Consider the following 14618-nt stretch of genomic DNA (forward strand, 5'->3'; position numbering starts at 1 on the left):
GGTCTCAATATCTCCCACAAAGCCTAAATCCCAACATAAAATGAGTGATTAGTGACTACGTATGTGAGTAATCTCGTGATTAATCATTTTTATCACTCACTAAACACCGGTAATAAAATATTGTTTTTGAATGATATTAATTCTCCATCTGATACAGATGGAGAATATTATATTATTATTATTAACGCAATAATATATTATTAATATAGATATATATTAATCATTGTGCACCTAGTAATTGGTTTGTTGCTGAAAATAACACTTAATTAGGTACGATAATTAATTCCTTATGAAGGTTACAAAGCGAAAATTATCAATTAATTTCTCAGTCATAAAACTCGCTAATTATATTTACGGAGACAATTGATTAATCTTACGCGTCCCAGGTAATGTTAATCACTCTGATCACTAGACTGCCACTCTCTGATCACAAGACTGTCACTCTCTGATCATTGGATTATCTCCCACTCAGATCACTGGACTGTCACTCTCTGATCACTGGATTGTCACCATCTGATCATTGGATTATCTCCCACGCAGATCACTAGACTGTCACTCTCTGATCACTGGACTGTCGCTCTCTGATCACTGGACTGTCACTCTCTGATCAGTGGACTGTCACTCTCTGATCATTGGATTATCTCCCACTCAGATCACTGGACGTGAGCTAGCAGACACAACCTTGCATCGTATACAAACAATATCGGACTCATCTTTCCGCTGTAATCAATAACAGCTCACCAGATGTTTATGTAGATAAGACGGAACGTAGAGAGTGTAACAGGTACGTGGTCATTAGCAAACTAATCACTCAAATATACGCAAATACCGTATCTAATGTGTCTATTGAAACCGTTTCATGTTAATAGTTTATATGTTGTCATAACTCGCAAGCTGATTGGTCAGAAGGAAAAGGTGATATTATCAAAACTCGCAAGCTGATTGGTCAGAAAGAAATGGTGAATTTTCGACGAACAAAGCTTATCTAGAAATGACTCTTTAACATTATATTTGGTTTTCCATTTTGTTTGGAACTTGTTATTTTCTCCTCAGCTCGGTTAAGGGATTTGAGTTCAAGTTTAAGTAAGTTAATTTCAATAATAATATATATCCCAAAAGGATAGAGTAGCTTCGGTGATTTCAACCCTCTTCTATCTCAGGTCCCTCAAGTAACCGGCAATGACCGAAGAATGCAAGACAGCCTGTTTCACGAGGATTTTAATATCCGGCAATAATATTCTCTTCATGTCCATACTTGTATCTGCTTTTGATAAACACATTATTATTTTTTATTATCATATTAATATTAGTATTAGTATTATTGTTATTATTAATTGTTATTATTAATTATTATTATTATTATTATTATTGTTTTAGTTTCATCTAAGCGTGAGAAATAAAACTACGTTGCCGACTTGTTCAAAACATGTTGGCGACGCTGCCTTGGGAGGTGATATCTGGAATTTACGTCCGTGTTGTTCTTTCTTGACGGAGCAGAAGACTATCTTTATGTGGACATTTGTTGTTACTTGTGGTGTGTGTGTGTGTGTGTGTGTGTGTGTGTGTGTGTGTGTGTGTGTGTGTGTGTGTGTGTGTGTGTGTGTGGTGTGTGTGGGTGTGTGTGTGGTGTGTGTGTGTGTGTGTGTGTGTGTGTGTGGGTGGGTGGGTGAGTGTGTGTGTGTGTGTGTATGTGTGTGTGTGGGTGGGTGAGTGTGTGGGTGGGTGAGTGTGGGTGTGTGTGTGGGTGGGTGGGTGGGTGGATGGGTGTGTGTGTGTGTGTGTGTGTGTGTGTGTGTGTGTGTGTGTGTGTGTGTGTGTGTGTGTGTGTGTGTGTGTGTGTGTGTGTGCGCACTTGCTTAGAAATTCTCTAATTCATGTGTTTTTGTTATGGAAGAGCTTCAGCTCATAATCCCCGGCTGTCGAATCATTATTAGTTACGTGTAATAATTCTTTTTCTCTCGTTTTTCCTGTTCCTATTTTCATATTCAAGTTGAGCAATGCACTACCCAGCATCGTCTTAGGGGAAACATCGGGCCTGTTAACCTTTACATGCTTGTTATCGTACAGCAGTGGCATGTGGGTCTTGGCCAGCCAATCATTAATGTAAGTTGCGCTTCAACATCAATGAATTTTGGGCACATTGATGTGTGAAGATTCAGCAGAAGAAGCTGAATGAATAAGCCAAGGAGCTGTTTTCTTAGTATTTGAAACTCTTGCATGAAGAATGAAATGAGCTTCGTGAATATAGGCTGTGATATTCTCAATGTGTTAAGTGATTAGAGGCCTTAAAGAACTGTTGGGTTGTATGGGAGCAAACGAGTCAGAAGGAGAGGAAATAACTCCATACATAACTTCAAGGGGGGGGGGGAAGTGTGACAAGAGGAAAACATAGTGTATTGCAACAATATATATGTGTTCATCCTGATAGGCACATATAGGTGTGTACAAATAGGTGGGTAGACACACAAACACAAACAAACAAACGTACACAACACACAACACACAACACACACACACACACACACACACACACACACACACACACACACACACACACACACACACACACACACACACATTAGCGGAACACAACTCAAGCCAAAGACGAGTTGAACCAAACACAAAGTGTGGGAGAAGTAATGATAAAAGAAAGCACAATTAAGGTAAGAGGCAGCGAGGGAAGAGAACTGACAGACCCACCACCACCACCACTATAACTTCCCACCGCCTCTAAGAGCTAAGTTAAGGCAGAAGGGACGAGTGTTTCCTTCCAACAACTGTTTCAGCGACGGAAAAACAACAAGACGAGAGAAGGAGTGATACACGAGGAAGATGCTGAGAACCCTGGTCGAGGAGAGGGAGGTGCAGATGCTACAGTAAATACAAGAATACACTGAAGATGAAGAAATCAAAAAGGGCGATTGAGGCAACAGCGTTGAGAGACCTTACTTTGCTCCTCATCTCTCTGGTGCCTATTTATTGCCTGTCTCTACTTCCTCATCACAATCGACTTGAGAATGGTCCAGGACGGACCGAAACGTCGTCGTCCTTTCACATTCTAGTGTGTGGTCTGGTCAACATCAGCGTTGAGAGAATTATGAGACAACTGGTCCTTTGAAATCTACCAGCAAGAAAGGTAGGTACTGAAAATGAGTAGTAAGAGATAGGGTAGACAACTGACATCAGTAAGACGTGCAAAACAATAACATGTACGATAGAGATTGATACAGAATGAAGGAAGCAGGGAGGACAAAATAACAGACGTAGGATCCCATGGTTGCTTCAAGTGGGGGTTGGACATGTATATATGGAGGAGTTTGGGTGAATGTAAGTGGGAGCTGCCACGTATGGACCAATAGGCCTTCTGCAGTTTCTATGATTCTTATGTTCTTAAGAGAAGTAATGGAGAAGCAAAGACAAAACTGAAAAATGGATAAAGACAGAAAAAGACGAGAAAACAAGTAGGACCATACATACAAGCAACGCCTCTACAAGCAGCCTGTGTAACAGACAACAGCTGTTAGCAACATCCAGCAACAGACGAGAGGTTATCAGAGAGAGAGGCCACTGTCAGCAGAAATTGTAAAAGTAATCCATTTATGGAATAGGGTTTGTCAAGCACAAACACCACACTCTAAAAATCCACGGGATGCAAAAGACAACAGTTTTCATAAGTGGGAAGATAGGATAAACCCAGAGAAAGAGACATGAGAAATTCGTTCCACAAACACACACACATACACACAGGGGTCTGGTAGCTGAGTGGACAGCGCGTGGGACTCGTAGTCCTGTGCCCGGGTTCGATTCCCGGCGATGGCAGAGACAAATGGGCAGAGTTTCATTCACTCCTGATGCCCCTGTTACCTAGCAGTAAATAGGTACCTGGGAGTTAGACAGCTGTTACGGGCTGCTTCCTGTGTGTGTGGGGGGGGGAACAAATTAGTCAGTAATTTGTAACGTCAAATGATTGATAGATTGACAGTTGAGAGGCGGGCCGAAAGAGCAGAGCTCAACCCCTGCAAGCACAACTAGGTGAATACACACACACACACACACACACACACACACACACACACACACACACACACACACACACACACACACACACACACACACACACACACACACACGCAACAGGTCATATTGTAGAGGCATACGGGCCAACGCTCAACCTTGATGTGTACACACAGCTCAAATACATACCATTGAAGGCTGAAAGGCAGGACTCAAGTGCTGAAAGCTTCAAAATATTGGCTAAAGCATTTCAATCAAGCAAGCGTGTCCTATATTTACGAACACACAACACTCCCCATGACTCACAACTGGTTACTTTCGAACTTTTGGACGGAAATGTTTGTCATTACTAATGTGCACCTCTCTCGATGCTTCGCCTCCAGTCTGTCCTCGTAAGATTGGCCACTTTTTTTTTTTACATGCAAAAGCATGCTACATAAATACAATAAAAACAGAAGACAAATAAACAGACCAAGAACAAAAGTACAAAGTAACACAACAAGAAGCCCCAAACTGAACCCAACCCAGACACATAAATAAGACATAAAGACATAAGTACATACCAACAAATACATACAGAAAGACAATACACAAGGGAGTCCGAAACGGACACCAAATCGCCCACACTATACAGTCCATACATATTTACTATAAAACAATAGGGCCCACAAACATATACATGAAATGAGAATGCTTACACATACTTGCCTGGAAAATCAGCCCGAGGATACCTAATACAATACGCCTCCCATACCACATAGTCATCCCTTAGGGTGCTGCATAAAGTCCGAAATATCACAAATGAAACTTTGCACACTTTGCACCCACACAGGCGGCGGGTTCACGGGGCCCAGCGGCACTGAGGAACGCGCAAGAGGCTGCAGTACAGTACATCCCCCGGGAATGGGAATGTCCGCCCCTGAAACTGGTGCAGAAACACTCGGTAACCCTCTTCAGTAGGCAACTTCACCACCACCCGATGGGTAGTTAATAGCTCCATCCCCCTCAAATGTAAGCCACATCCAGAACCCAGCGCATCACACAGTATCAGCTCCACAGTAGGGTAGTCCAACTTGGCGGAAAACTCCAGTCCAACAGACTGAGCCCTCAACATGGGGGTAATGGGGCCCAACCATCACACAGCTCACGCCGGGCACAAGGCAGCAGCCAACTACCACGTCAACAACTAGCCGCTAGTTTGGCACACCAGCAACACAGCAAGCAGAAGTGACCAGACACATCTGCTCACTGTGGCTGCCACCACCCGACTCCCACATTGTCCACGTGGCAGGACTCTTTGGCAGCTGCTCTTGATCCAGCTGCCAAATCCCTTGTTTATGAATGTAAAACCACTTAACCAACGATCTCACCGGAGAACAAAAACAAGATGTTTAACCGTTCGTATTTATTTCAAGACATTCTGGAGTGAATAGATTGTGAAGGAGTTCGGAAGCAAGACATTAAGTACAGTTTTAGCAACATGACGTCAGATGGTAACATGAATTGACTGGTGTAATATAATCCGAAAAGTAACCTGCCTTATTATGTCATTTACATAGGTTTATAACTGTTTTAAATGTTTCTTTGAATCATTAAGATTTTCCAGCATCGATTTGACATTGATAATCCTTCCTATTTCCAGTACACCTGAAACCTCAGTCTTCTTTGAAAATCTTGAGAGATTCTAGTAATGACTTCCACATTACTCGTCAGACATAATAAATAAGTTTGAAAAAATCGAAAAATATGATTGAGGGGGACATACATGGAAACTGAGCACTTAAAAAATCTACAAGATTACTAGAAAAACTTCTTTAGTGCCAAAGTTGTAATCTACGAAATAAAGTGGTGGAGGAAATCTCTATATCCAGTGAGTGAGGGAACGTTTACATCAGTCGAACTGAGTTTTGGGTGGCTCCAAAAACTGAAGTTCAACCTCCACAAGCGCAGCTAGAATAATATAGAAATTAAATTGTTTACACACCAGAAAGTCAGAGTAGCTTCCACAAAGAAATTAGATTAACGTGATATATATCTATGAGAAAATCCACCTCAAATCTCCAGCTGCTTTTCTCATCAGAAGATGAGAAAAGATGATTTTCTCATTAAATTTTCTTTTCTTCCCCAGGATATATATATATTTTTGGGGGTCTCGCTGGTTGGTAAATATTTCCACAGTTGGCCACGCCGGTAAACAATGGTGGTGGTTTTGCCGCTTTGGTCGTCATGGTGTGTGGGCGTCTCTGCCCTCCCTGCTGTTGCTGCCTGGCTACATGTTGACGTGGCGAGCTTGCGATGGGAGGCCATCTTTCCCCTCAAGTTCAAGTTCAAGTATGTTTATTGAGATAAGAAAGAAATACATCTCAAAGGGATAGAGTAGCTTAGGCTATTTCTACCCCCCATCTTCCCCCTGTTGTGAGGGTGAACTCCGTGGGCCTGGAGTTCACTGGCCGTGCTGGATACCCGGAAGTTGAGATGGTTATGTGTGACATGCTCCGTGTCCAGTTGATGGCCATCTATGGTGTTGAGCTTGTAACTGCTCACCGGGTTATTGTCAAGTTCGTGGGGGAGGAGGAATACCTGACTTCCTCCGACGATACGAGGGGCGTTCGTTGCCGATGCCGGGTGGTGCCGGCTCTGTTTCCATTACGGACCGTAGTGGTGCCCTGACGTATGTCAGTGTGCCTGGGGCGCCCCTGGAGTTTCCTGAAGACCTACTCCGACTTTACTTCCAGAGGTTTGGAGCTGTCATCAGTGTGCGGGTGAACTCGCTCTCCTCAGGGAGGTATGCGAGTATGCGGACAAACATTCGTACCCTGGGGATGTGCCTGCGGTTGGATATAGCATATTCTGTCCGGCTTATGGGGTACTACGTCCAGGTGGACTATGCCCAGCAACCCTGAACATGTTTCCGGTGTGGCATGTTAGGGCATCAGGGTGCCGCATGCACTGGGGGCTCCGGTTGCCCCCGTCAACTTGTTCCGGGAGGATTTCCCGCCGCTCCCTCTGGAGGAGGACTCTGGGGGTGAGCGTCCCGTCCCGCTTCTCTGTTTGATTTGTTTAATCTGTTACTATGTTTTGTTTTCTTGTCATTATTTGCTTGCGTGTTTACATTGTATTATGTTTTGTGTTATGTTCTTGACTTGATGTATGTTGTGTTTCTCTTGCGTTTTCTCCAGTTATATTTAATGTTGTATTTTGCTGTCGGTCCTTCTAGCCGGTAGTTTTCTGTTTGCTTTGTTGATGTGTTCCTTTGCTTGTTTTTGTTTTTTGTATTTAATTTCATGCATGCATGTAAAAATAAAAATACAAAATAAAAGATGTCCTGGTGGTGTAGCCGCCTCGGTCTCCACCACACTACACAGCTGAACCAAACACAATGAGAATGAATATCCATGTTGTAACTAGGAGCTAATGAGACACGTTCACTAATGAGAAAATGAGACGCAATTCCAAGATCTAATTGGTCAAGTTTGATGTTTCTTAATTTGTTCCTTACTGAGACATTTTCTTTTAAGCTTTCTTTGCAGACTGACACTTAGTCAATTTATATTTGTTTTCCTTATTGGTTTAGGTTTTACGAAAACAACTGATGTTATATACTACTATGCTGCTCTGTTATATTCTAGTATATATATATATATAGTTATATACTACTATAAATACTGTTATATGCTACTATAAATACTGTTATATACTATATATACTGCTATATACTACAATATATATACTGTTATATATTACTATATATACTGTTATATACTATATATACTCCAATATATATATATACTGTTATACATTACTATATACTATGCTTATTTGTGGTTGTTGTTTGTGTTGTTGCTGTTGTTGTAGCCAGCTTTGTTATTGTTGTTGTTGTTGCTGTCATCTCTGTTGTTGTCGTTAGCTTTATTACTGTTGTTGTCGTTAGCTTTATTACTGTTGCTGTCGTTAGCTTTATTACTGTTGTTGTCGTTAGCTTTATTACTGTTGCTGTCGTTAGCTTTATTACTGTTGTTGTCGTTAGCTTTATTACTGTTGCTGTCGTTAGCTTTATTACTGTTGTTGTCGTTAGCTTTATTACTGTTGTTGTCGTTAGCTTTATTACTGTTGTTGTCGTTAGCTTTATTACTGTTGTTGTCGTTAGCTTTATTACTGTTGTTCTCGTTAGCTTTATTACTGTTGTTGTCGTTAGCTTTATTACTGTTGTTCTCGTTAGCTTTATTACTGTTGCTGTCGTTAGCTTTATTACTGTTGTTCTCGTTAGCTTTATTACTGTTGTTCTCGTTAGCTTTATTACTGTTGTTGTCGTTAGCTTTATTACTGTTGCTGTCGTTAGCTTTATTACTGTTGTTTTTTACAATCATATCTGATGTTGTGATGACTGATTTTGTTGTTGTTGTTGGCGTCATCTCCGTTGTTGTTGTTCGTGTCGTAAACTATGTTGTTGTTGTTGCTTTTATTATTGTTGTTGGTGTCATATATGTTGTTGTTTTCTCTGATGTCGTTGCTGATGTCGTCGTTTAGGGTTAAGACTTAAACTGGGGCTACGGTCGTCTCCACTGTGCTGGTGTTGTCCCCTCTGACGTTGGTGGTGGCGTTGTTGGTAGTCGCGTTGTTGGTGGGGGCGTTGTTGGTGGGGGCGTTGTTGTAGGGGGTCCTGGGGGGGGTTAAATGTGAGTGTTCAGAGAATATACACAAATTTTTAGGTGGGTCACAGAGAGTCTGTCAAAATATTCTAGTCGTGTTAAAAGAATATTGGAGAAACTAAGAAAACTATTTTAATTTACAATAAATCTTGTGAGGTAGAAGTTTAGAAACTTCAATGAAACCTCAATTACTCTGAGGTTTCAGGGTAATTGTAAAGTTTTTAAAGCCTAGACCAATTAAGTGGAGCTCTATTTTTATTCAATACGTAACAAAAACATGCATTCAGCTAGACCTTGAACATTTTTAATCACAAAAGTTCATTAGTGCATTGATCTAATTAGGTTGAGTTTCTGTGTGATATGATATCTAAAAAAAACTATGATCACTTTAACACATTCATTTTGTCTTTATAAAAATAAATATCGTTCTGAATGACTTTACCCAAGGACCTTCTCAGTAAAAGATAATTAAACCATAACAGTTTGATGACATTGAAACTAGGATGGTCTTTATGGCAGAAATGAATACCACTGAGTCAGGAGGCCAGGTTTTACAACTGGTCTCTGAGGAGGAGTATATACCCGGCTCATGAGTATGCTGGACCACATATTTTACATGGGGAAGTGAGTGAGGGCAAGGCCCGGTGTTGTGCTAGGCCACGGCAAACCAAGGCACACCACACCAGGGCACGCCACACCAAGGTATGGCCTGGCTATCTTGGTGTTCTGAAAGTCATCTTGGGCAAAACAACTTTCTGCCTTCTATATACATAAACTTTTTTGTTGTTACAAGTTTCCTCGTGATAGGTAGTGCTGCACTGACTAGCTCACTCCCATGTCATCGAGACGTCTACACTACTCCCGCCACTGCTACCACGTACGCTACCACTACTCCAACTGCATGTCTGTGAGTAGTCACCTAAGTGTATCTGACCTATGGTATGATCATTGGCTTCGTCTGTGCTCGTAATGTCCGGACTGAAAAATACAGTCCCCAGTTCGATTCACGGGAAGTATGACATTTACTGACACGAGTGTAATGAGATGTACTCCCGGTACTTCTTGCATAACCTCCCCCTCCCCCCCCCCTCCCCCCCCCCCTCCCCCCCCCTCCCCCCCCCTCCCCCCCCCCTCCCCCCCCCCTCCCCCCCCTCCCCCCCCCCTCCCCCCTAACCTACCCCCCCCCCTGCCCCCTAACCTACCCCCCCCCCTGCCCCTGACAACTTGCTGTAAGAGTGCAGGTGAAGCTGTGACTAACCTGTGACTGTAACAGTGCAGGTGAAGCTGTGACTAACCTGTGGCTGTAACAGTGCAGGTGAAGCTGTGACTAACCTGTGGCTGTAACAGTGCAGGTGAAGCTGTGACTAACCTGTGGCTGTAACAGTGCAGGTGAAGCTGTGACTAACCTGTGGCTGTAACAGTGCAAGTGAAGCTGTGACTAACCTTTGGCTGTAATAGAACACTTGAAGCCGCGAGAAGTCAGCATGAAGTTAGAAGTGAAAGTAGCAGTGATATTTTTTCCGCTGGATCTCAAAACAAAATGCTGTCTGGTTCCGCTTATCCTGAGGATGAGAACAATCAGTTATGCTGGACTGAGAAGAAGAAACAGTTAGTTGTTATACACTAAGGACAAGAACAGTTAGTAGTGCCACTGATGTGTTGGCTAATTAGGTGATTTCTGGTTAAACTCACTGTTACTTAGCAGTAAAGAAAGGATAATAGGATTATACAAGTAAAGATTTGCTAAAGCCAGTAAAGTCACTAATTGCAATCTCTCTCTTTCATATGCATAATACATATTGTTACCACTGAAGAATCAGGATCTTGCTAAGCTGATAAATATATTACTTTGACACAAACATAGTTAAATAAAAAAATAATAATAAGTACAGACAATGTACTTAGTTTAGCGTTTAACATTTGGTGAAAGAAAATATCGTTTAATATTTTGTAAATCAAATCAGCACACAAGTAAATATTTTTCATAAGTGCACTCGTGTGTAAAAATCTTTTACGTCGTCGTCACAGTAAATGGAAGCAAATTATTATTTGAAGCAAATTGTTGGTAATATCGTCCTCCCCTGCATGGACTACAAGATGGCTTCTTGTGTTAATATTCAATAATGTTATTTGATTAGTTTAATTAGTAATTAATTTGTTGTTTAATAACTGATCTGATTTTTTTCCGGCACAAGCACTGCAAAAATTATTGCCTGAGTCACAACAGTAGAGAGAGAGAGAGAGACAGAGAGACAGAGAGAGAGAGAGAGAGAGAGAGAGAGAGAGAGAGAGAGAGAGAGAGAGAGAGAGAGAGAGAGAGAGAGAGAGAGAGAGAGAGAGAGAGAGAGAGAGAGAGAGAGCAAGAGAGAGAGAGAGCGAGAGCAAGAGAGAGAGAGAGCGAGAGCAAGAGAGAGAGAGAGAGAGAGAGAGTCAGACAGAACCTGAGGGAAGGAGAAAATATTTATACAAGTTATTCAATAGTAGACATAAGGTATATTCCTTCACGTTCGCCCACCGACCTGGAGACCTGACGATCTCCTACACGGAAGATTAAGTGGTCTCCCCAGGCAAGCATGATCAAAGGACAGCGCACAGTCAAGGTAACATCACGGTTGACAGGCTGTCAAAGATAATAGTTATTGTAACGCAGCTCGTTTATTGAATAGGTATTTTTAAAGACAAAGTTACTCCTTTTTTTTTGAGGGATGGGAAGGGAAGAATCTGAAACTTTGTCACCTGCTCTAATAACTTTTATTGTTAACTATTGGATAATAGTTGCGTCTGGAAAAATACATAGTGTTAATCTATTCATTGTGAGAAGTGTTAAATGTTGATCCTACAGCACATTTCTAATTTCCCTTCATGTGACAAGTTTCTAATTTATGGGGTTAACTTTGTCATCCTACAGTGGAGGCGTTCTAGTGAATTTATATCCATAATATATCATCAGAGCTACAACGAAAATTGAAATATTCTCTGTTATTATTGCACAAAGCTTTCTTCGTACGTCTCAACTGAGATTTATAGCCATGTAAAAAGCGTCTAACTTATTAAACATAATACGTGTTTAAGAAAAGCAGCGGCCAAGAACCATCTTTAAGAATAATGAACGGTGATTTACATACCGTAAAGTGCCAAACACAAGTCTTCAGGTTTGGATACTTAAAAGGATAGGACGGAGTGGAGAAGAAAGCACGTTGTCCCGGGGAGAAGACTCTTCCGTAGCCACACACAACTGTAAAATATAATCCGGAATTAACTTTGAATGAGAGAATGTTGTATGTACAGGTGTTGCTTTTGCCACCTGTAAATACAACATAACCATCAACTTCAATTTAATTTATTATACAAATTAAAGTATGAAATGTATAGAATGACTTGTCTAACCTTCATACAAAAATATATAAAGTGAAATCATTCAAAGAAGGCCAAAAAATATATATTCCCGCCAAACACACACCGAAACTACGACGTTGGTACAACGTTCGAACAAATTTTAACACTTCGTAACCAGTTATAACAACCAATATAGCAAGTTGTAACAACGTTCTAATACATCATAAACACGTTAAGCCAAGATGTAACAACTTTATTACAAGTTGTAACAAGCGGAAAATAGAGACAGTTTCGGTTTGTGTTTCCAGGGTTTATTCCAATTTAAAAAAGTAAAAAATTGAACCTCCATAGGCTTGCGCAACTGATCAGTGAAAGGAAGAAAGATGGAGGAGTGAGACACCGACGCCTTGTACCCAGGTCAAGGGTCACCAACAGTGACCTGGTGGACGAGGTGACTGTGGTCAACACTCCCAATCTTGGTGGGTTGTGAACACATCACAAGGTTAGTGTCAATATATCAACAAACTAATCAAAACTGATAAAAAATGGACAAAATAATTACGTTGGCGAAGCTCCTGGTTTTCCAGAGGTTGGGGTTCAGCTCCCGGGCCCGCGGCGCTCCTCTCACTCTCACTCAACACCTGGTCGTCTAGCTCATCTCCCAGCTGGACGGGATGCTCTTCGCTAAATGAGAAAGGTGAGGACAACTGAAGATAATTAATTCGTGCGACAGTTTCCCACCTGAGTGTAAAGGTTACCTGAACGGTCGCTGGCGGACAGGTAAGTGTTGGGGTTATTGATAACAGTCTACTTGAAGAAATGGAAGAAACGGAACACATTAAGAAGGGATTCTTTAAATGGCGCATGTTTGAACCAGCAAGTAAATATAGCGGTAAGTGATTATTTGAGGTTCAGGAGCTTAACTAGTGGACGAAAGTTGGACGGGTGACCGGTAGAGCAAAGTTACGAGAGTGTGTGTAAGAGCATGCATATTGAAGTCCGGATTATCAGCCTATGGGACAGCAAATGAATGGTGGACCGAAGGAGGGGAGTAAACGAAGCCCAGATGAACAATAAGGTTAAGGAAAGAAGTCAGATGGGTGATTGGCAGTGAGTGGGAAATAATGGTGTTAGAGAAATATTACGGGGGTGAGGACAGAAGGTGGAAGGGTGACCAAGAGTGGGGAGGACCTTGACAAATATGCTGTGGCAGCAAATTATAACAATTACATAAAATGTTCAACATTTCACAGTGGTGTTCACTGATCTTGTGATTTAGTACACAAGAACACGATGGTTGAACAGATCACAACGTGCTGACAACGATGTGTTTCCTACAACGTAAATATTAGATGTTTCACTTACCCGAGTAACACTGGATTGCTGGCCTCGCTACTCCACACAACACACTGAAAAGTACAACACCACCAGTCACTACCTGTTGCTTCAGTGTGTCAGTGTACAACACCACCAGTCACTACCTGTTGCTTCAGTGTGTCAGTGTACAACACTACCAGTCACTACCTGTTGCTTCAGTGTGTCAGTGTACAACAGCACCAGTCACTACCTGTTGCTTCAGTGTGTCAGTGTACAGCACCACCAGTCACTACCTGTTGCTTCAGTGTGTCAGTGTACAACACCACCAGTCACTACCTGTTACTTCAGTGTGTCAGTGTACAACACCACCAGTCACAACCTGTTGCTTCAGTGTGTCAGTGTACAACACTACCAGTCACTACCTGTTGCTTCAGTGTGTCAGTGTACAGCACCACCAGTCACTACCTGTTGCTTCAGTGTGTCAGTGTACAACACCACCAGTCACTACCTGTTGCTTCAGTGTGTCAGTGTACAACACCACCAGTCACTACCTGTTGCTTCAGTGACTGTCAGTGTACAACACCACCAGTCACTACCTGTTACTTCAGTGTGTCAGTGTACAACACCACCAGTCACTACCTGTTGCTTCAGTGTGTCAGTGTACAACACCACCAGTCACTACCTGTTGCTTCAGTGTGTCAGTGTACAACACCACCAGTCACTACCTGTTACTTCAGTGTGTCAGTGTACAACACCACCAGTCACAACCTGTTGCTTCAGTGTGTCAGTGTACAACACTACCAGTCACTACCTGTTGCTTCAGTGTGTCAGTGTACAACACCACCAGTCACTACCTGTTGCTTCAGTGACTGTCAGTGTACAACACCACCAGTCACTACCTGTTGCTTCAGTGTGTCAGTGTACAACACCACCAGTCACAACCTGTTGCTTCAGTGTGTAAGTGTACAACACCACCAGTCACTACCTGTTGCTTCAGTGTGTCAGTGTACAACACCACCAGTCACTACCTGTTGCTTCAGTGTGTCAGTGTACAACACCACCAGTCACTACCTGTTGCTTCAGTGACTGGCAGTGAACACTTAAGCTTTGTCAAATATGCTGGCTCAAAATTCTACTCATTCACATTATTTAAAGTCTTTCATGCATCAATACTTTCCTCTTACTTTTGCAAATCATGTATCATTTGTTTTCACGTTCCAGACAGACATGAACGTGAAAGACAGGGAGACAGTGTTCTCACCTTCAGATGAGAGACAGTGTTCTCACCTTCAGATGAGAGAC

General features: G+C 42.0%; 1 protein-coding gene across 1 annotated transcript; it reads right to left on the reverse strand.

Annotated features, from left to right (window-relative positions):
• Positions 1-7829: 7829 nt before the first annotated feature.
• LOC123766268 (probable serine/threonine-protein kinase clkA) lies at positions 7830-8426 on the reverse strand. The gene has a single exon (XM_045755342.2). The coding sequence runs from the start codon at positions 8424-8426 to the stop codon at positions 7830-7832; it is 597 nt and encodes a 198-aa protein (XP_045611298.2).
• Positions 8427-14618: the final 6192 nt, after the last annotated feature.

Source organism: Procambarus clarkii, chromosome 5 (assembly GCF_040958095.1).
Source record: "Procambarus clarkii isolate CNS0578487 chromosome 5, FALCON_Pclarkii_2.0, whole genome shotgun sequence".
NCBI lineage: Eukaryota > Metazoa > Arthropoda > Malacostraca > Decapoda > Cambaridae > Procambarus > Procambarus clarkii.

Coding starts and splice junctions, on each gene's coding strand:
- LOC123766268 (XM_045755342.2), bottom strand. CDS start 8,426: ATGACGCCAACAACAACAACAAAATCAGTCATCACAACATCAGATATG.